At 41.7% G+C, this 13,650-nt stretch overlaps 1 protein-coding gene across 2 annotated transcripts; it reads right to left on the bottom strand.

Annotated features, from left to right (window-relative positions):
• On the bottom strand, window positions 1–12,832 carry stub1 (STIP1 homology and U-Box containing protein 1). 2 transcript variants are annotated; one of them, XM_079492941.1, is made up of 8 exons: window positions 11,935–12,165; window positions 11,571–11,793; window positions 10,964–11,162; window positions 4,614–4,779; window positions 3,901–3,979; window positions 3,749–3,805; window positions 2,563–2,679; window positions 1–1,817 (listed from the first exon to the last, which is right to left on the bottom strand). In XM_079492941.1, the coding sequence occupies exons 2-8, from the start codon at window positions 11,682–11,684 to the stop codon at window positions 1,692–1,694; spliced, it is 858 nt and encodes a 285-aa protein (XP_079349067.1). In that variant the 5' UTR covers window positions 11,685–11,793; window positions 11,935–12,165; the 3' UTR covers window positions 1–1,691. The 2 variants fall into 2 exon arrangements, with proteins under 2 accessions (XP_079349067.1, XP_079349066.1); XM_079492940.1 differs by lacking the exon at window positions 11,935–12,165 and adding an exon at window positions 12,672–12,832 and having other exon boundaries at window positions 2–1,817.
• Between the last annotated feature and the right edge of the window lie 818 nt (window positions 12,833–13,650).

Raw genomic sequence — 13,650 nt, forward strand, 5'->3', positions numbered from 1 at the left:
CCTTCATACAGCAATGCGGAAGTCTTGATATAATATTGAACGCTACTCTAGTATCAGAAACTCCACAAACTCGCAAATCATAGTTCACGGTTTAATGGGAACAAATGAAAACAAAAACAGGCATTTAGGTTATCAACATATCTACATTTAATACAGATTTCTCAAGCACTCTAAGTATTCTCATCAAACCTGGTGGTGTTGAGAAATAAAATCTGAGATACACAAGCAAACATATTTACACTGCCTGCACTTCAACATAAACCGTCAACAGGCTCAGTTCACCATAACACAATCAGCAGAACGGAGGGAAAGGAACTCTCCACAGTAAATTCCTATGTGTTGATTTAACTTGAGTTAAATCAACACTCACAATGTGTGAACTTGTAAACTAATAGCTATGAACTGCAAATGTTTTACGGGAAAAAAATTGATTGCAAAACCTGCTTCCAGCATTCCTTGTACGGAGGAGATTGGTACAATTTTAGCAAATGAAGCTCAAATCACTGGAATAGAATATTCCACAGCTTTGACTGAGTCAGTCCTCCTAACATAATACACAGATTTTTCGCAGCCTTTCTCCACAATTATACATTTTTTTTAAGTGTAGGGGGGGGGGGGGGGGAGTAAAGTCATGACCATTTTAGCTTAACAGAGCTCACGTCATGCTTGATGTAATATCCACTGTCATACCAAGCAAAGAGCAAAAGCCATACGTTTCCCCTAGACACAGCACAGAAACATTCTTCTAAGCAGCTTTCAATGACATCACATCCGAAAACAGTTAAACATACGTATCAAAAATGTATGACATTTGAATGTTTTTTCTGAAAAACAGCCAGCCCCCCCCCCCCCCCATCTCATATTCTTTAATCTGTAAATACTTGAACTCTTCATTTTCATGAACAATATTAGACTGTACTCATAAGAGATAAAAACTAAGGTTGAATCTAAACCTAGAGTATATAATGCATACATTTAACATATCGGGATATGGAATAAAGAATCTGTGACTATCCACTCAAAAGCCTTTTTCTGAAACCTTGCATACGTACACGTACCACCCTACTTGAAAGGTTTATTTTTTATTCCTTTTCTAATTTTTTTTGGCATTTCACTTATTTCAGCATAAAAAGGAGCCACCAACACTGAACGGTGTGAAAACCATGAACAACTAAGATGTAACTACTAACTAGAGTAATTAAGGAATACTGGAGTAAAAGCCAGATGAAAAGGCGTTATTTGTGTTTATACTCAAGAATGAGGGTACATTGTTTCCATTTAGGTGCTGATGTTTGAGGATTGTGGCACGAGAGAAAACAAAAGAGAGTAAATGGAAAATGAGAAAACAAAATAGAGACGGAAGGAAATAGAGACCTGAGAAATGTGGCCGCCTGTTATAAGGTTCTTGGGGGGGGGGGGGGGTTAAAGGGAGCAGAAGGACTGGAACAACAGGCCCTTGCAAAATTTAGAGAAAGATTTACAGCAAAATGTGATTATGAGTAGTAAAGAGAGAGACAGATCAAGATACATGGCTCCCATTCGGTAGTCCATAATGCGTATGTTTTTTGATTCCTCGCCTGTGTAAAGTTCATGTCCAGAGGAGGGGTGATCCATTCTCTCTCGTTTACCCAGGCCTCGTCAATGCAGGCGCTATAAGTGGGAGATGAGAGAGTGGGTGATGGGGTGAGGCTTCAGTAGTCCTCCACCCAGCCATTCTCCTGGATGAAGGCATCTATCACCTCCTTCATGGCCAGGTTGGGAATAAGCTGGTCTTGGGTCAGAGGACTCCTTGTGACGGGGTCAAAGTGGCCGACTCGCTGCATAGACAAGAGGGGTAATTGATATCATTATCATTCCTGCAGTAATAACAGTTACTGAATGCTTGAGGTTGTTGATAGGAATACACGAACGTTCGCTGCAAAACATGCAAAACTCGCCCTGGGTCAATACGGCTACCTCGGAACGGTCGCCAGTGCCACCAGGTATTCCTAACCTAACCTTATTCCTAAACGTAGCCTCAGTAAAACTAAGCCTAAACCTAACCGTATTCCTAATCTTAACCCCAGTAAAACAAATACAAGAACCGCTGGGGGGCGAGCAGTTCGCAGAATAAATAGAGGCGAGCTTTCCCATTATGGTTGAGAGCACATGTCGACAGCTTAAAAGTGTCTGTAATTGTCTTCATGTCGCATGATTTAAATCTAAGGACTCAATCAAGATTTGATACCACAACAAAATTATTAATCTGTTAGACAACACGTTTCCACAAGTCACACTTAAGACTCTTGCACAGTGCCTGGGCCATGGCTCAGTGGTCCAGGCACCTTGGCTGGTAGTCCAGTCTGGCAGTGTGCCGTGGGTTCGACTCCCGATGGCCTTTACGCCATGTCTTCCCCCCCATCTCTCTCCCTATTTCCTGTCAGCCTACTGTCTGTCCCTCTATAAAATATATAAAATAAAGGCGAAAGACAAAAAAAAAATTGAACCCTGTGCGTCCATTCATTGGTCACATGATATTAAAACCCTGCTGATACATTACAGCACATGCAGTTAACACTTCACCTGGAGATGCTCCTCAATGTCCTTGCGGTCGTAGGTGATTCCACTAGGGGTAATGCAAGGCTCCCTCATCAGTTCAAAGCTGATTTTGCCACACAGGTAGTCTGGGATCTCACGTTTCTACAGGATAGAAGCACATTCAGACATCTGAATGTCTAATAACAGAATATTGTATTCAAACCATTTTGTGGTAGTGTAATTTATCATGTATAACATATAAACTATAAAATTTAAATCCATCTTGACACATTGTACTTGTACCTGGTAATGTAAACACCTGGTATGGTTTCTTGTTTACATTTGGATTATGACTAGTCACACTTACTTATCAATGATCATTTATACTATAAATAGTCATTAAGTAAGTATGATTGTATACAATCATGGAAATCCACTAAAAAAGGCCGTGGAAATAGGATATGGATGCCTGACTACACAGTATAGTATATCGGTGACATGGTAGTGGGTGAGTCAGTAACAACATAAACAAAGCTACTACAGCAGGTAGTAGGGCTGGACGATATGACTGCAAATCAATATTAATAACTTTTGCCTAGATTATGATTAAACATCTGATGCCACCGTGCGGCCACAAGTAGTATCGCTTGGGTGCCAACAGATACAGGGAGATTTTACTATGAAGCACTTCAAGGCTTCATGGGGTGAGTAATTGATAGAAAAGAAAATAAGGTAATTATATATGGTAAGGAATTTAGATAATCTAAGTTAGTACAAGAAAGAAATGAATAGTGTCTTATCGGCTGCCATGAGTAGCCAATGTGCTACATTAAAATACTGTACATATACAGTATTCACAAAATGAAAATATTTGCACAGTTACAGTAGATGATTTACTGAAGTGTGTTCATTTTGTGTGGATATTTTCATCTCTCCAGCACCTTAGCAAGGCTTCAGTACGGTGAACAGTAGTCTCTTTATTATCTTCCTTATCAGATATATAAAATGGTCAGCTTTGTTAGTATTTTTTGTATTCATGTATACTTGCATAGTTTCCATGAAAGTATAATTGGCAAAGTCCAAACCATGACATCCTTCAAAGCATTAAATCATTTTCCACCCAAAACAATCATTATGGCCATCCTGATACTAAATGCAGAAACAACCACATCACAGCTTCATAAAAGAACATGCATCAAACTGCCAAGAATATATTTTTGTAAATACACACTTTTCTTTTTTCATCCACTTGAGAGAAGAGCTCTTCCATATCCATGAGGTACTTGTCCTGACAATAGAACAAGACAATTCCTCATTAATTTAAATATGTCATACAAGTCATCTGTAGGTTATTGATGGTGTAAATGACTTCCAAACACCTACATGTGTTGATTTGATCTTGACAGCGTCGCTTCCATTCTGATTGTCATCGTCCTGCTTTTCTCTGCAATCTTCCAGTTCCCTGTATGAACGCACATTACAATCACTCATTCAGGGGCCAGATGAGAGGAATGCAATGGGACTGAGTTCCCGTAAACCCCACATGGGTTTTACTCTACTGTGGGAACGAGTGATCAGCATCATCATCACGGGATGAAAAACAAAAATATGGTAGGCCTATACATTATTAATGGGCTTAAAAGCATTATCCTCCTCCAGCAAACCGAATGCATGACAACCTGATCATCACGGACATGAGTTAAGAGTCTATTTTCCGACCACCAACTATGTTGTAAACTTGCCTTGACAAGAACCTTGCATATTCAGCCAGACGTCCATCTCATCAAGCTCACGTGACAAGTCGGAGGTCTGGCGATGCAAGATTGAGTTTATTGGGATCCAATAAACTAATGCGAGATGGGAACAGACACATTTAAAACTTAAACAGGAGTGAAATGAAACTTCCACAAGGTGTGAGCGCCAACTGGTCAGAAATCATGTGTCTGTGGGTGGGTGCAGGATTGAAAAATATAGAGCTCTTGCCCAGAATCTTAATAATAATTAATCCCACACAGCAGAATTTGTTTAGCAACTTGCTGACTTAAAAAGAAAAGAAAAGAAACAATAAGAAATCAACATGCTGAATGAGCTCCTACCTCTCCTTCTCAGCCAGAATGAGTTTGGAGAGATAAGCATGCAGCTCATTCTCCTGGTTGATGCGTTTCTCCTCAATGCTGTTCCAGCGTTTCTTCTTTGCGATGCGTAAAGCACTGGGGATATCATCCCCAAAATTCAGCCTCTGCTCTTTCGCCAAGTTGAAAGCTGTAAAAGAAGAAAAAAAATACCATTAAAAATTATTTACATTTGGAATGTGGAATCTGGAATTTGTCCTCTGCAGTGGACCCATCTTAACTGTTTAACTGACTTAGGATCAGGTAGGCAGTCAATCTCTAAAACCTAAATCGATATCATGGTGGTACTCCATTCTGGTATTCAGTATTTTGGTGTGACAGGAAATCTGAACACAGGCAGTGTTGCCATGTTCGCTTACTGTATGCGACTTTGGGCTTGTTTTTCTGAAAGTTGCTTGTAAATATTAGTAGTTGCGGGTTGCTTATTTTTGCTTAGTTGGGCTTGCTTCCTAATGTTGCTTAACCCATTTTGACCTGAGATCAGATTCTAAAAATGTCTTCTACATCCTGACAGTTTTCTGAAAAAGCTATGTTTCTATGTCAGTCGTTCTTCGATTTTTCAAAAATAGCAGACCTACAAGCTCGTAGCGCGCCACTCGGTGCGCTATGAGCTTGTAGATCTGCTATTTTTCAATAGCTAAAGCATAACTAAAACTATGGAATGCACTTCCCATCACAGTCAGAACTGCAGCCTCACTCCCAATCTTCCGCCGTAGTCTGAAAACCCACCTCTTCAGACTCCACCATGGCCCGTAGCACTTGCCCTAGCCTATCCCCTTAGATATCACATTATGTAGACTTAGATAGTATTTTAAACAGAATTATAGCTTGTTACGTAGACAGCTCTAGAATTGCATTTTATGTAGTCATAGCACTTTATAGTACACATGTATAGTTTACATAGATACTCCACTGTTACGTTCTTAGTTTACGCATGATTCATTTTAACTACTTTTTTTTATATATGTGATGTATGTCATGCTTAATGTTACTTGCTTAATGTAAATCGCTCTGGATTAAGAGCGTCTGCTAAATGCCTAAATTGTAAATTGTATAACATAATGCAAAAAGGGGTTCCCGCCCAAAATGGGTTAAAGCCAAAACAAATCCCAAGACTGAAAATGATTTTTTGCAAATCTCATTAAATGACCCCTATGAAATCCTCAGGACTGAGAAGTTTAAGCCCTGTTAAACCAGTGGTTCTCAAACATTTAATCTCCAGGACCCCCAAAAGAATGAACCCCACTCTGGAAATATTGTATTCAAGTTTTTTTTTTCTCCAAGATTTGTTGAAAATAGCAGACCTACGGGTACACAACGCAACACATTGTGAGCTTGTAGAAGAGCTAATTCCAAATAGTTGATGTATAATTTGTATAAGCTGCAATATTAACTCATGTTCAGGGCTGCTCTACTCTACCACAACGTTATTCACCTAATGCTGCAGGTTTAAAGGGACACTTCACTTGACTATTTTATTGATGTTTGTGGGACAAGAGACACTTTCCTGGGGTAATATGTGTGTTTAGATATTTTAGTATTTTTAAGTGTCCATGATGTCATGGACATTGGGCTCACTTACTTCCTGGACTACATCAAGGAAGCTTTGAGAAGGAACAGAAGTGGTCACGTGACTGGGCTGCGCCATGACACTTTCATGGACACTTTCATGGGAGCCAAACTCACACCGGAAGTGCAATGAATACATGGCAGTGAATGGAGCCGGCTGGACCAGCTCATAACAAACATTATTTATGAACAATTGAGACCTTTTGTAAAGTAATCACTTCTGGAAAATAATAGAAGACATGTAACACATTGTTGTCTCCACCAGGCCGAAGGCATGGGGAGAGAGTATGTTTTGCACTCCGTCCGTCCGTCCGTCCGTCCTTCCGTGTGTGTCCGTCCGCGTGTGTGTCCGTCCGTCTGTGAACAGCTAATCTCCGGCACCATTAACCCGGTCGATGTCAAATTTTGCACACACACTCCCTGGATGCCAACGATGAACCTCTGCCCCAGAATTTCCAGAACGGCCTGTTATAGCGCCACCAGGAGGCCGCTTTGTGCAAAACACGTTTTTGGTCAGTACACCTACAGATTTTGTCCAAACATCACGCAAATTGGTACACAGTCTCTCTAGAGCCATTCAACGAAACGGGTCTTTCAGATTTCTCAGACTCCATCCTGATTGGCTAAGATGGGCTTCCAAAGTTTGCAGGAGTGCTCAGTTTCAAACAAAATGCTGCAAATCATGGACACATCGTGTGATTTCCGTGAAATTATGCACGCACTTTCCCACTAGGCCGAGAAATAAATGCAACGTGAACATTTTCAACTCAGCCTCATGGTGGCGCTATAACTCGCCAAAAAGTGTTTTTTACCTCTAACTGCACGGATCTGTGGATAACTTTGTATGCCAACTCCCTAGAGGCCAAGGAAAAACATTTGCCTGGAATTTTTCACATCTGCTCTTTATAGCGCCACCAGGAGGCCGACATAGGTAAAACACATTTTCTATTATTACTCCTTCAGATTTTATCAAAATTTCACGCAAATCGGTACACATGCTCTCCATAGCCATGTGATCAAGACACGTTTGTTTGATTTCTCATAATCCACCTTCATTGCCTACGATTGGCTTCTAAACCTTTCAGGAGTAGCCCGCTTTGTACCCGGTTTGTACAAATTGCCACAATTACTCAACGCAGCGTCCGATTGCGGTGAAACTGTGCATGCATATTCCCACTAGGCTGAGGAAGAAATGCCACTTGACAGTTTTCAAATCAGCCTCATGCAGGTAGCGCTACAACAAGCCGCGTCACACACACACACACACACACACACACACACACACACACACACACACACACACACACACACACACACACACACACACACACACACACACACACACACACACACACACACACACACACACACACACACACACACACACACACACACACACACACACACACACACACACACACCCACACCCACCTGGTGGAGACCTGTGCCCAGAAGGGCACTTTTTCTAGTTGTCTGCTGTGTTGCTATTCGATGTGTACACTGTATCATTTGTATAGAGGTATGGTATCTAAAGAGCACAAAGTACCTTTCTGAACGCACAAAGTATCGCAAGACTTCCCACCGTTTCCTGTCTTGCGATACTAGCCAGAAACGATACCTGCTGCCGTTTAGATCCTCAGATAAAATTATATACTGTGCACATCGAAAAGTAAGTGATTAGAAAACAACCTGTGATATGTCTTCTGTTATTTTCCAGAAGTGATTACTTTACAAAAGGTCTCAATTGTTCATAAATAATGTTTGTTATGAGCTGGTCCAGCCGGCTCCATTCACTGCCATGTATTCATTAGACTTCCGGTGTGAGTTTGGCTCCCATGAAAGTGTCCATGAAAGTGTCATGGCGCAGCCCAGTCACATGACCACTTCTCTTCCTTCTCAGAGCTTCCTTGCACTACATGTTGTCTCAGTAAGACAGCCCTCCCCCTATCCACAAGGAGGAGCGGTGCACCAAAGCCTTATGGGAATTGTAGTCCAGGAAGGAAGTACCTTTATGGATGGGGAGAATACTTGACATGAACATGCATTGATCAGATGAGGATTTAACCCATTTTGACCTGAGATCAGATTCTAAAAATGTCTTCTACATCCTGAGTTTTCTGAAAAAGCTATGTTTCTATGTCAGTCGTTCGTCGATTTAACAGAAATAGCAGACCTGCAAGCTCGTAGCGCGCCACTTGGTGGCGCGCTATGAGCTTGTAGATCTGCTATTTTTCAATAGCTAAAGCATAACATAATGCTAACACCAAAAGGGGTTCCCACCCAAAATGGGTTAAACTACACTTTGGATGTGTGAACCTGTCCTCGTGACATACTGTATCTTTGAAGAAAATATTTACATATTTACGTACTGTTAATATGACAAAAGGTGCAAAAAAAGTAACAATGTAATTCAGGGGTGCCGTGGATTGGGGTGACCTGAGCCAAAAACAAATTGAGAACCACTACTCTAAGCTACACCAAGACTTTTGGCACCCCCTCCCCAAGGCAAGCTCCGGTCGGATCTGTTCCATGATCCATTCCATTTCATTCATGTGTACTGTATTTATGATTAATTACCCGTTTTGTTACATTTCATGCTTTTATAAAAAAGCATGAATTTTCGTCTCAATCCACCATGAAGATCAGTGCTGAATACTGTCTTGCGTATCAAACAAGCTAGAACCACCACATTTTACAATGACTCCAATGTTCAGATGCTCGGGACAACCGATCTTCTGACTAGGGCAGTCCATGCGTGCATTGATCATGCGCTGAATTTTCAAAATGGCAACGACCACTATGAATTTCCAAATAACCAGAAAGCACTCTAGGGATCTTAGTAATGGCGGATTTTCCAGCACAAGGTCATTTAACTGCAGTTTTGCTACAATCATCTGTATGATCTACATCCGTGCAAAATGTAATTACCAATTTAAATCTGCAATCCATAACTTTCGTTTTTAGTGAATATATGTTCTTGTGATCAATCTGCATGGTAGAGTATGCTAATAAAGGCAACTGTGGTGGTATTAGGTGGTATCCCTGCATTTGTATTGAGTAATGTATATCCCGTGGTCGGGTAGGACCACTATCGTTGACAAGTAAGTAGCCATGGTGAACCAACGGAACGGTTCCTGAGCCAGGTGGTCCGTAGATCAGGAGTCAATCTCCTGATTCTGTAGCGTGAGGCAGCTTGATGTACAAGTACATGACACTAGTATGTTGCAGGGACTCTCAGGTTGAACCCTGACCTCCCAATCTCAATATAATGTTACACTTACACAGTATGATTTTAAGTTCAACAGCAAAAATATATCCTCTGCCAAAACCGCCTTTCTGTATTAGCTCAGCAGTACACATTTCGATGCTCAAAGTCGCGCACAGTATACCCGGGTTCATGAAGACAAGAAACTTGTAGATTGCAGCATTAATGATGAATTGTTGAATAGTTATGCACATCTATCATCTATGACATGCTATAGCAACGATAAAGCGTGTTTATCACTGCCATAGTCTTTTGAGCGCTGTGTTGTTATTTTGACAGACAAGGGATGGGGAGCCTGGGGGACGGGTTGTAGGGGAGGTGGAAAGCTGGTTTGTTTTAAACACAATGGCCTGTTATAGTAATGCCCCTCATTTGTCAGTAGGGGATGTGCATTCCACAGTGCGGCTTCAATATTGACCTGAAAAGCCACAGCTCATTCTAGCATCAGCTCTTTCACTCTTCTGGTAAAAAAAAAAGAACTGCCATGTGCAATGCTGTGACTGTCTGCGGTAAAGATATAAATACTAACTCGATTTCTGGTCTGCAGGGAATAAAACCTAGAAACAAACTTGGGTGAAAAAAAACAAGAAATGATCACATAGTGATATTTGTCAGGTGAAAGAAGCGCTGTATCTGTTGTGTTCTCCCCCCATATTAGTATGAATGATTGTTTTAGTTATGTGTATGTTTGTGTGTCACAAACTCAAAGTTATATCGAGTGACGTTCGAACATGCAAACGTGTCAAATAACTGTACACCATGATATGCCTGCACTGTTTCACACGCGTTTGTTTTGAAGTTATATCGAGTGACGTTCGACATTACAAACGTGTCAAATAACTGTAGTATGCGCCGTATCAGGGTATGCTGAGCTCCTCCCCGTGAGTGAGTGTGTTCATGCTGCTCTGCTGCGCTCTGCAGCCTGCCTGGTTGGCAGGCCAGAGAGGAGGCAGACGTAGCAGACGAGGCAGCCAATCAGATCAGTCGAACTAGGTCGCGCAAAGTCGCTTACATTTCATGAGCGTTGTTAAGTCAGATTTCATCTGACAAAAAAAATCACCCCTCAGCCCCTCTGCAGTGCCCATTCAATACGTTGACAATATTTCATGCCCGTTAGGGGCTAGTGCTGCACAATTAAATCGAAAAACACCCATGAAATCTAATTTCTAAATTCGAGCAAGAATCATGCAGCCCTAGTTGGCTGTCCAATACATTTTAGTTACTGTTTTTGCTACGAGAGAGAGATTTTAAGCGAGGTTTAAGTCAAGCACTTTGATGTTGTCCGTTTAAAGCCACAGTAGTTGGCTCCAGCTGCCACATTTTAAGTGTAGTAATGTTCAGCAACTAAAGACAATAAATATTTTAATGGGGAAAAAATGAGAATCGTGTGAGAATCGTGATCTCAATTCTTGTGGAGGAAAATCAAGATTCACATTTGAGCAAGAATCGTGAAGCAATATAATAGGGGCTTTGCTCTGACCTCTCTGCAGGTTGCCAATGGCCTCATCATAGTTTTCCAGCTCCAAGTGACACTGGCCCAGAAAGAAGTGAGCCTTGACCGACTGGGTGTCCAGCTCCAGCGCGTGCTTACAGTCGGCCAGCGCCTTGTCGTGCTGCTGCAGCTTCACGTGGCACAGGGCCCGGTTAGTGTAGTACACTGCCACGGATGGGTTACGGTTCTGGGAGGCAGAACAACATGGAATAAAGCAAAATAAAATCTCACGACTGAAAAATGTTGTTAGGCCAAGTCCTATGTAATTTGTGAAACAGCGTGAAAGGAGTCACCACACACTAGCGCTGTGTGTCCTACACACACACTTAACACAATATGTAAAATGATGATGTTTTAGTAGCCATACAGCTAACCAGTTGAAGAAATTGCAGATTGAGGCATTAACGATTGCTGAATATTGACTGAAATAAAGCTTACAACACAAGACAGGGGTGAAACCACTGCTTAAATCAGGCTTAAATAAAGATTTAGTCCAGTCAACCACCATCCGCATGCACAGTACTGCTTCCGTAAGATTGCATTGGGAAAGATATGAGGTTCCAAATGGAACTAGATTAGACAGTGTACTACTCACAATAGCTTTGCTGTAGCAGGTGGCAGCCTCTTGGTACTTGCGGCAGAGGAACAGCCGGTTGCCCTGTTCCTTCAGCTCCTGGGCTGTGGAACTCTTCTCGGGGCTGCCCGCCATCTTCTCCCGTGGCTCCGCGGCGCCCACTCCGCTTTGCTTCCCGTACCTGTTCCCCGTCTCTCCGGCTGGTCCAGCTGACAGGCTGGCCGTCACTTCTGCTTCTTACAAACTGCACCAGATAGAAGGGGGGGGGGGGGGGGGGGGGATGTGTGACCTCCCGTTAGTTCGACCGGATTAAGGTTGGTGAGGGATGCGTTAACATACAAACTAGGGGTCTTTTAAATTAACTAAAAGGTTGAGAATCACTCACTGGGCAGTGGGTAAACCGACGCTGTCGCGTAACGTTACTCACTGCAATGCACCTGCAATGCGTGTCCTCTCCCGTGCATATTATGAGGTACAGTAACAGTACCTTTTGCTTTCATTGAACCCACTCCTACTAGCCATGCATCAAATGCTACACTAGAAACACAAGAGTCCAGAGATTAACTCATGCACACATGATGACAACATAATGAAGGTTGATAAAAGGTGCTTAAACGACCCCATCAAATCAAAATGACAGCCTTACAGATGTGCTGCTGTTGCCGTAGAAAGTAGGACAACAAACAGGCAACTGAGTGCTGTGAGTAGCACATATTGATCTGTCTGGTTTAATGGCAGGTGACAGTAGAGCTGATCAATTGATAATCATCATGGCCACAAGAAAGCAGCCCCGTTTGGTGTTCAGGTGGAGCAGTTAGCTAGCTATGGCTACTACTACTAATAGTAGTACTACTACACCCATCACGACAATATTGTGCACTGTGCAGGGCTGCAGTGGCAAATGCTAGTATACGGTAGTACAAATTAATTAAGATCGATAGACAAGAGATGGTTGCAAACTACTCGGTGTATTTGCTAAACGCCTTCTTTTTTGGTTTATTTTCAGGAGCTGTAACCTGGGCCTGGACGCCCCCCGCTAACCACCGACGCTAGCTAACTGCTGCTTCGCGTACTGGCCAGTGTATCCGTGCTTGTTTAGACAAGTACATGTTCACAACTCACCTGTAAAAAGAAGGTTCACATCCAGATGGAAAGAACGGATGTGTAATTCGCTTTCAATGCTTAATCGATTGGCTTTTCCCATCACGGGCTGTCATGATATTTTGTTGTTATGCTGACGTCAAGTGCCTTGCGGAACGACGGAAGCCTGCGAGGTGTCTGCGAGTGCAGAACATGGTCGCAGCTATACCTCAAAGTGTCCGCCAGATGGCAGTATATGTCAATGTTTTATCCTAGCCTCAGATTGTTTGAGGTTGCCTTTTCATTCATAAAAATCATCATCACATTATTGATTGCACATGAATAATAAGTCATACTTAACAGTTAATCGCTCTTGTCTTTTATAGGGGTATAGTTGAACTTTTATCAATTGAGTTTTGTTGTCACAAATGTAACTCCTCATGGAGTTATCAAACTTGAACTTCAATTGTTCAAATTCCTGCCGTAGATGTGTGCTGACTCCACAATTGGAATTGGATACCTATGCTGTAGTGCCCTAGACTAGAGGATTGCTTGATACTAGTTGATAGATAGTTGGCATCTGGTTTGACTTGTCACTCACATGATCACAACTTGCTCATTGCAATTTCAAGAAAGAAAAGCGATAGAGTAAGAAACAGATATACGTACATGTTAAATATCTCTATGACAGTGTGAATATATATAAGGTGCATACAGTAAGTTAAATAGCAGAATATGTAATAAAAGTTATGTACATAAAGTGCATGGTTTAAAATAATGTATTAATTCAATGAGACAGTTAAAAGACAGCTTATAACAAATGTGACAGAGTACATAAGAAAGTATAAATACTAGGCTATAGCCTATAGGTGATTTTCAATTTATCACATTCACCGGTTTTCCCAGGTCCAAATTAATAAAATGAGTTGCTGCTAGAATAACAATTTGGTCTCCAAGAGCAGAGCAGAATATCTGAATTATTGATTGTCATGTAGGCCTATGTCTGATCATTGCTTTCATT

This window comes from Electrona antarctica, assembly GCF_951216825.1.
Source record: "Electrona antarctica genome assembly, chromosome: 22".
Taxonomy (NCBI): domain Eukaryota; kingdom Metazoa; phylum Chordata; class Actinopteri; order Myctophiformes; family Myctophidae; genus Electrona; species Electrona antarctica.

Bases quoted from the DNA above. Each gene is read 5' to 3' on its own strand.
- stub1 (XM_079492941.1), bottom strand. From the start codon at position 11,684: ATGGCGGGCAGCCCCGAGAAGAGTTCCACAGCCCAGGAGCTGAAGGAA. The intron at 3,980-4,613 runs GTAGGAGCTCAT...GCGTTCATACAG, and splicing joins ATTCTGGCTGAGAAGGAGAG to GGAACTGGAAGATTGCAGAG. The intron at 2,680-3,748 runs GTGTGTATTTAC...TCTATCCTGTAG, and splicing joins AAGTGGATGAAAAAAGAAAA to AAACGTGAGATCCCAGACTA.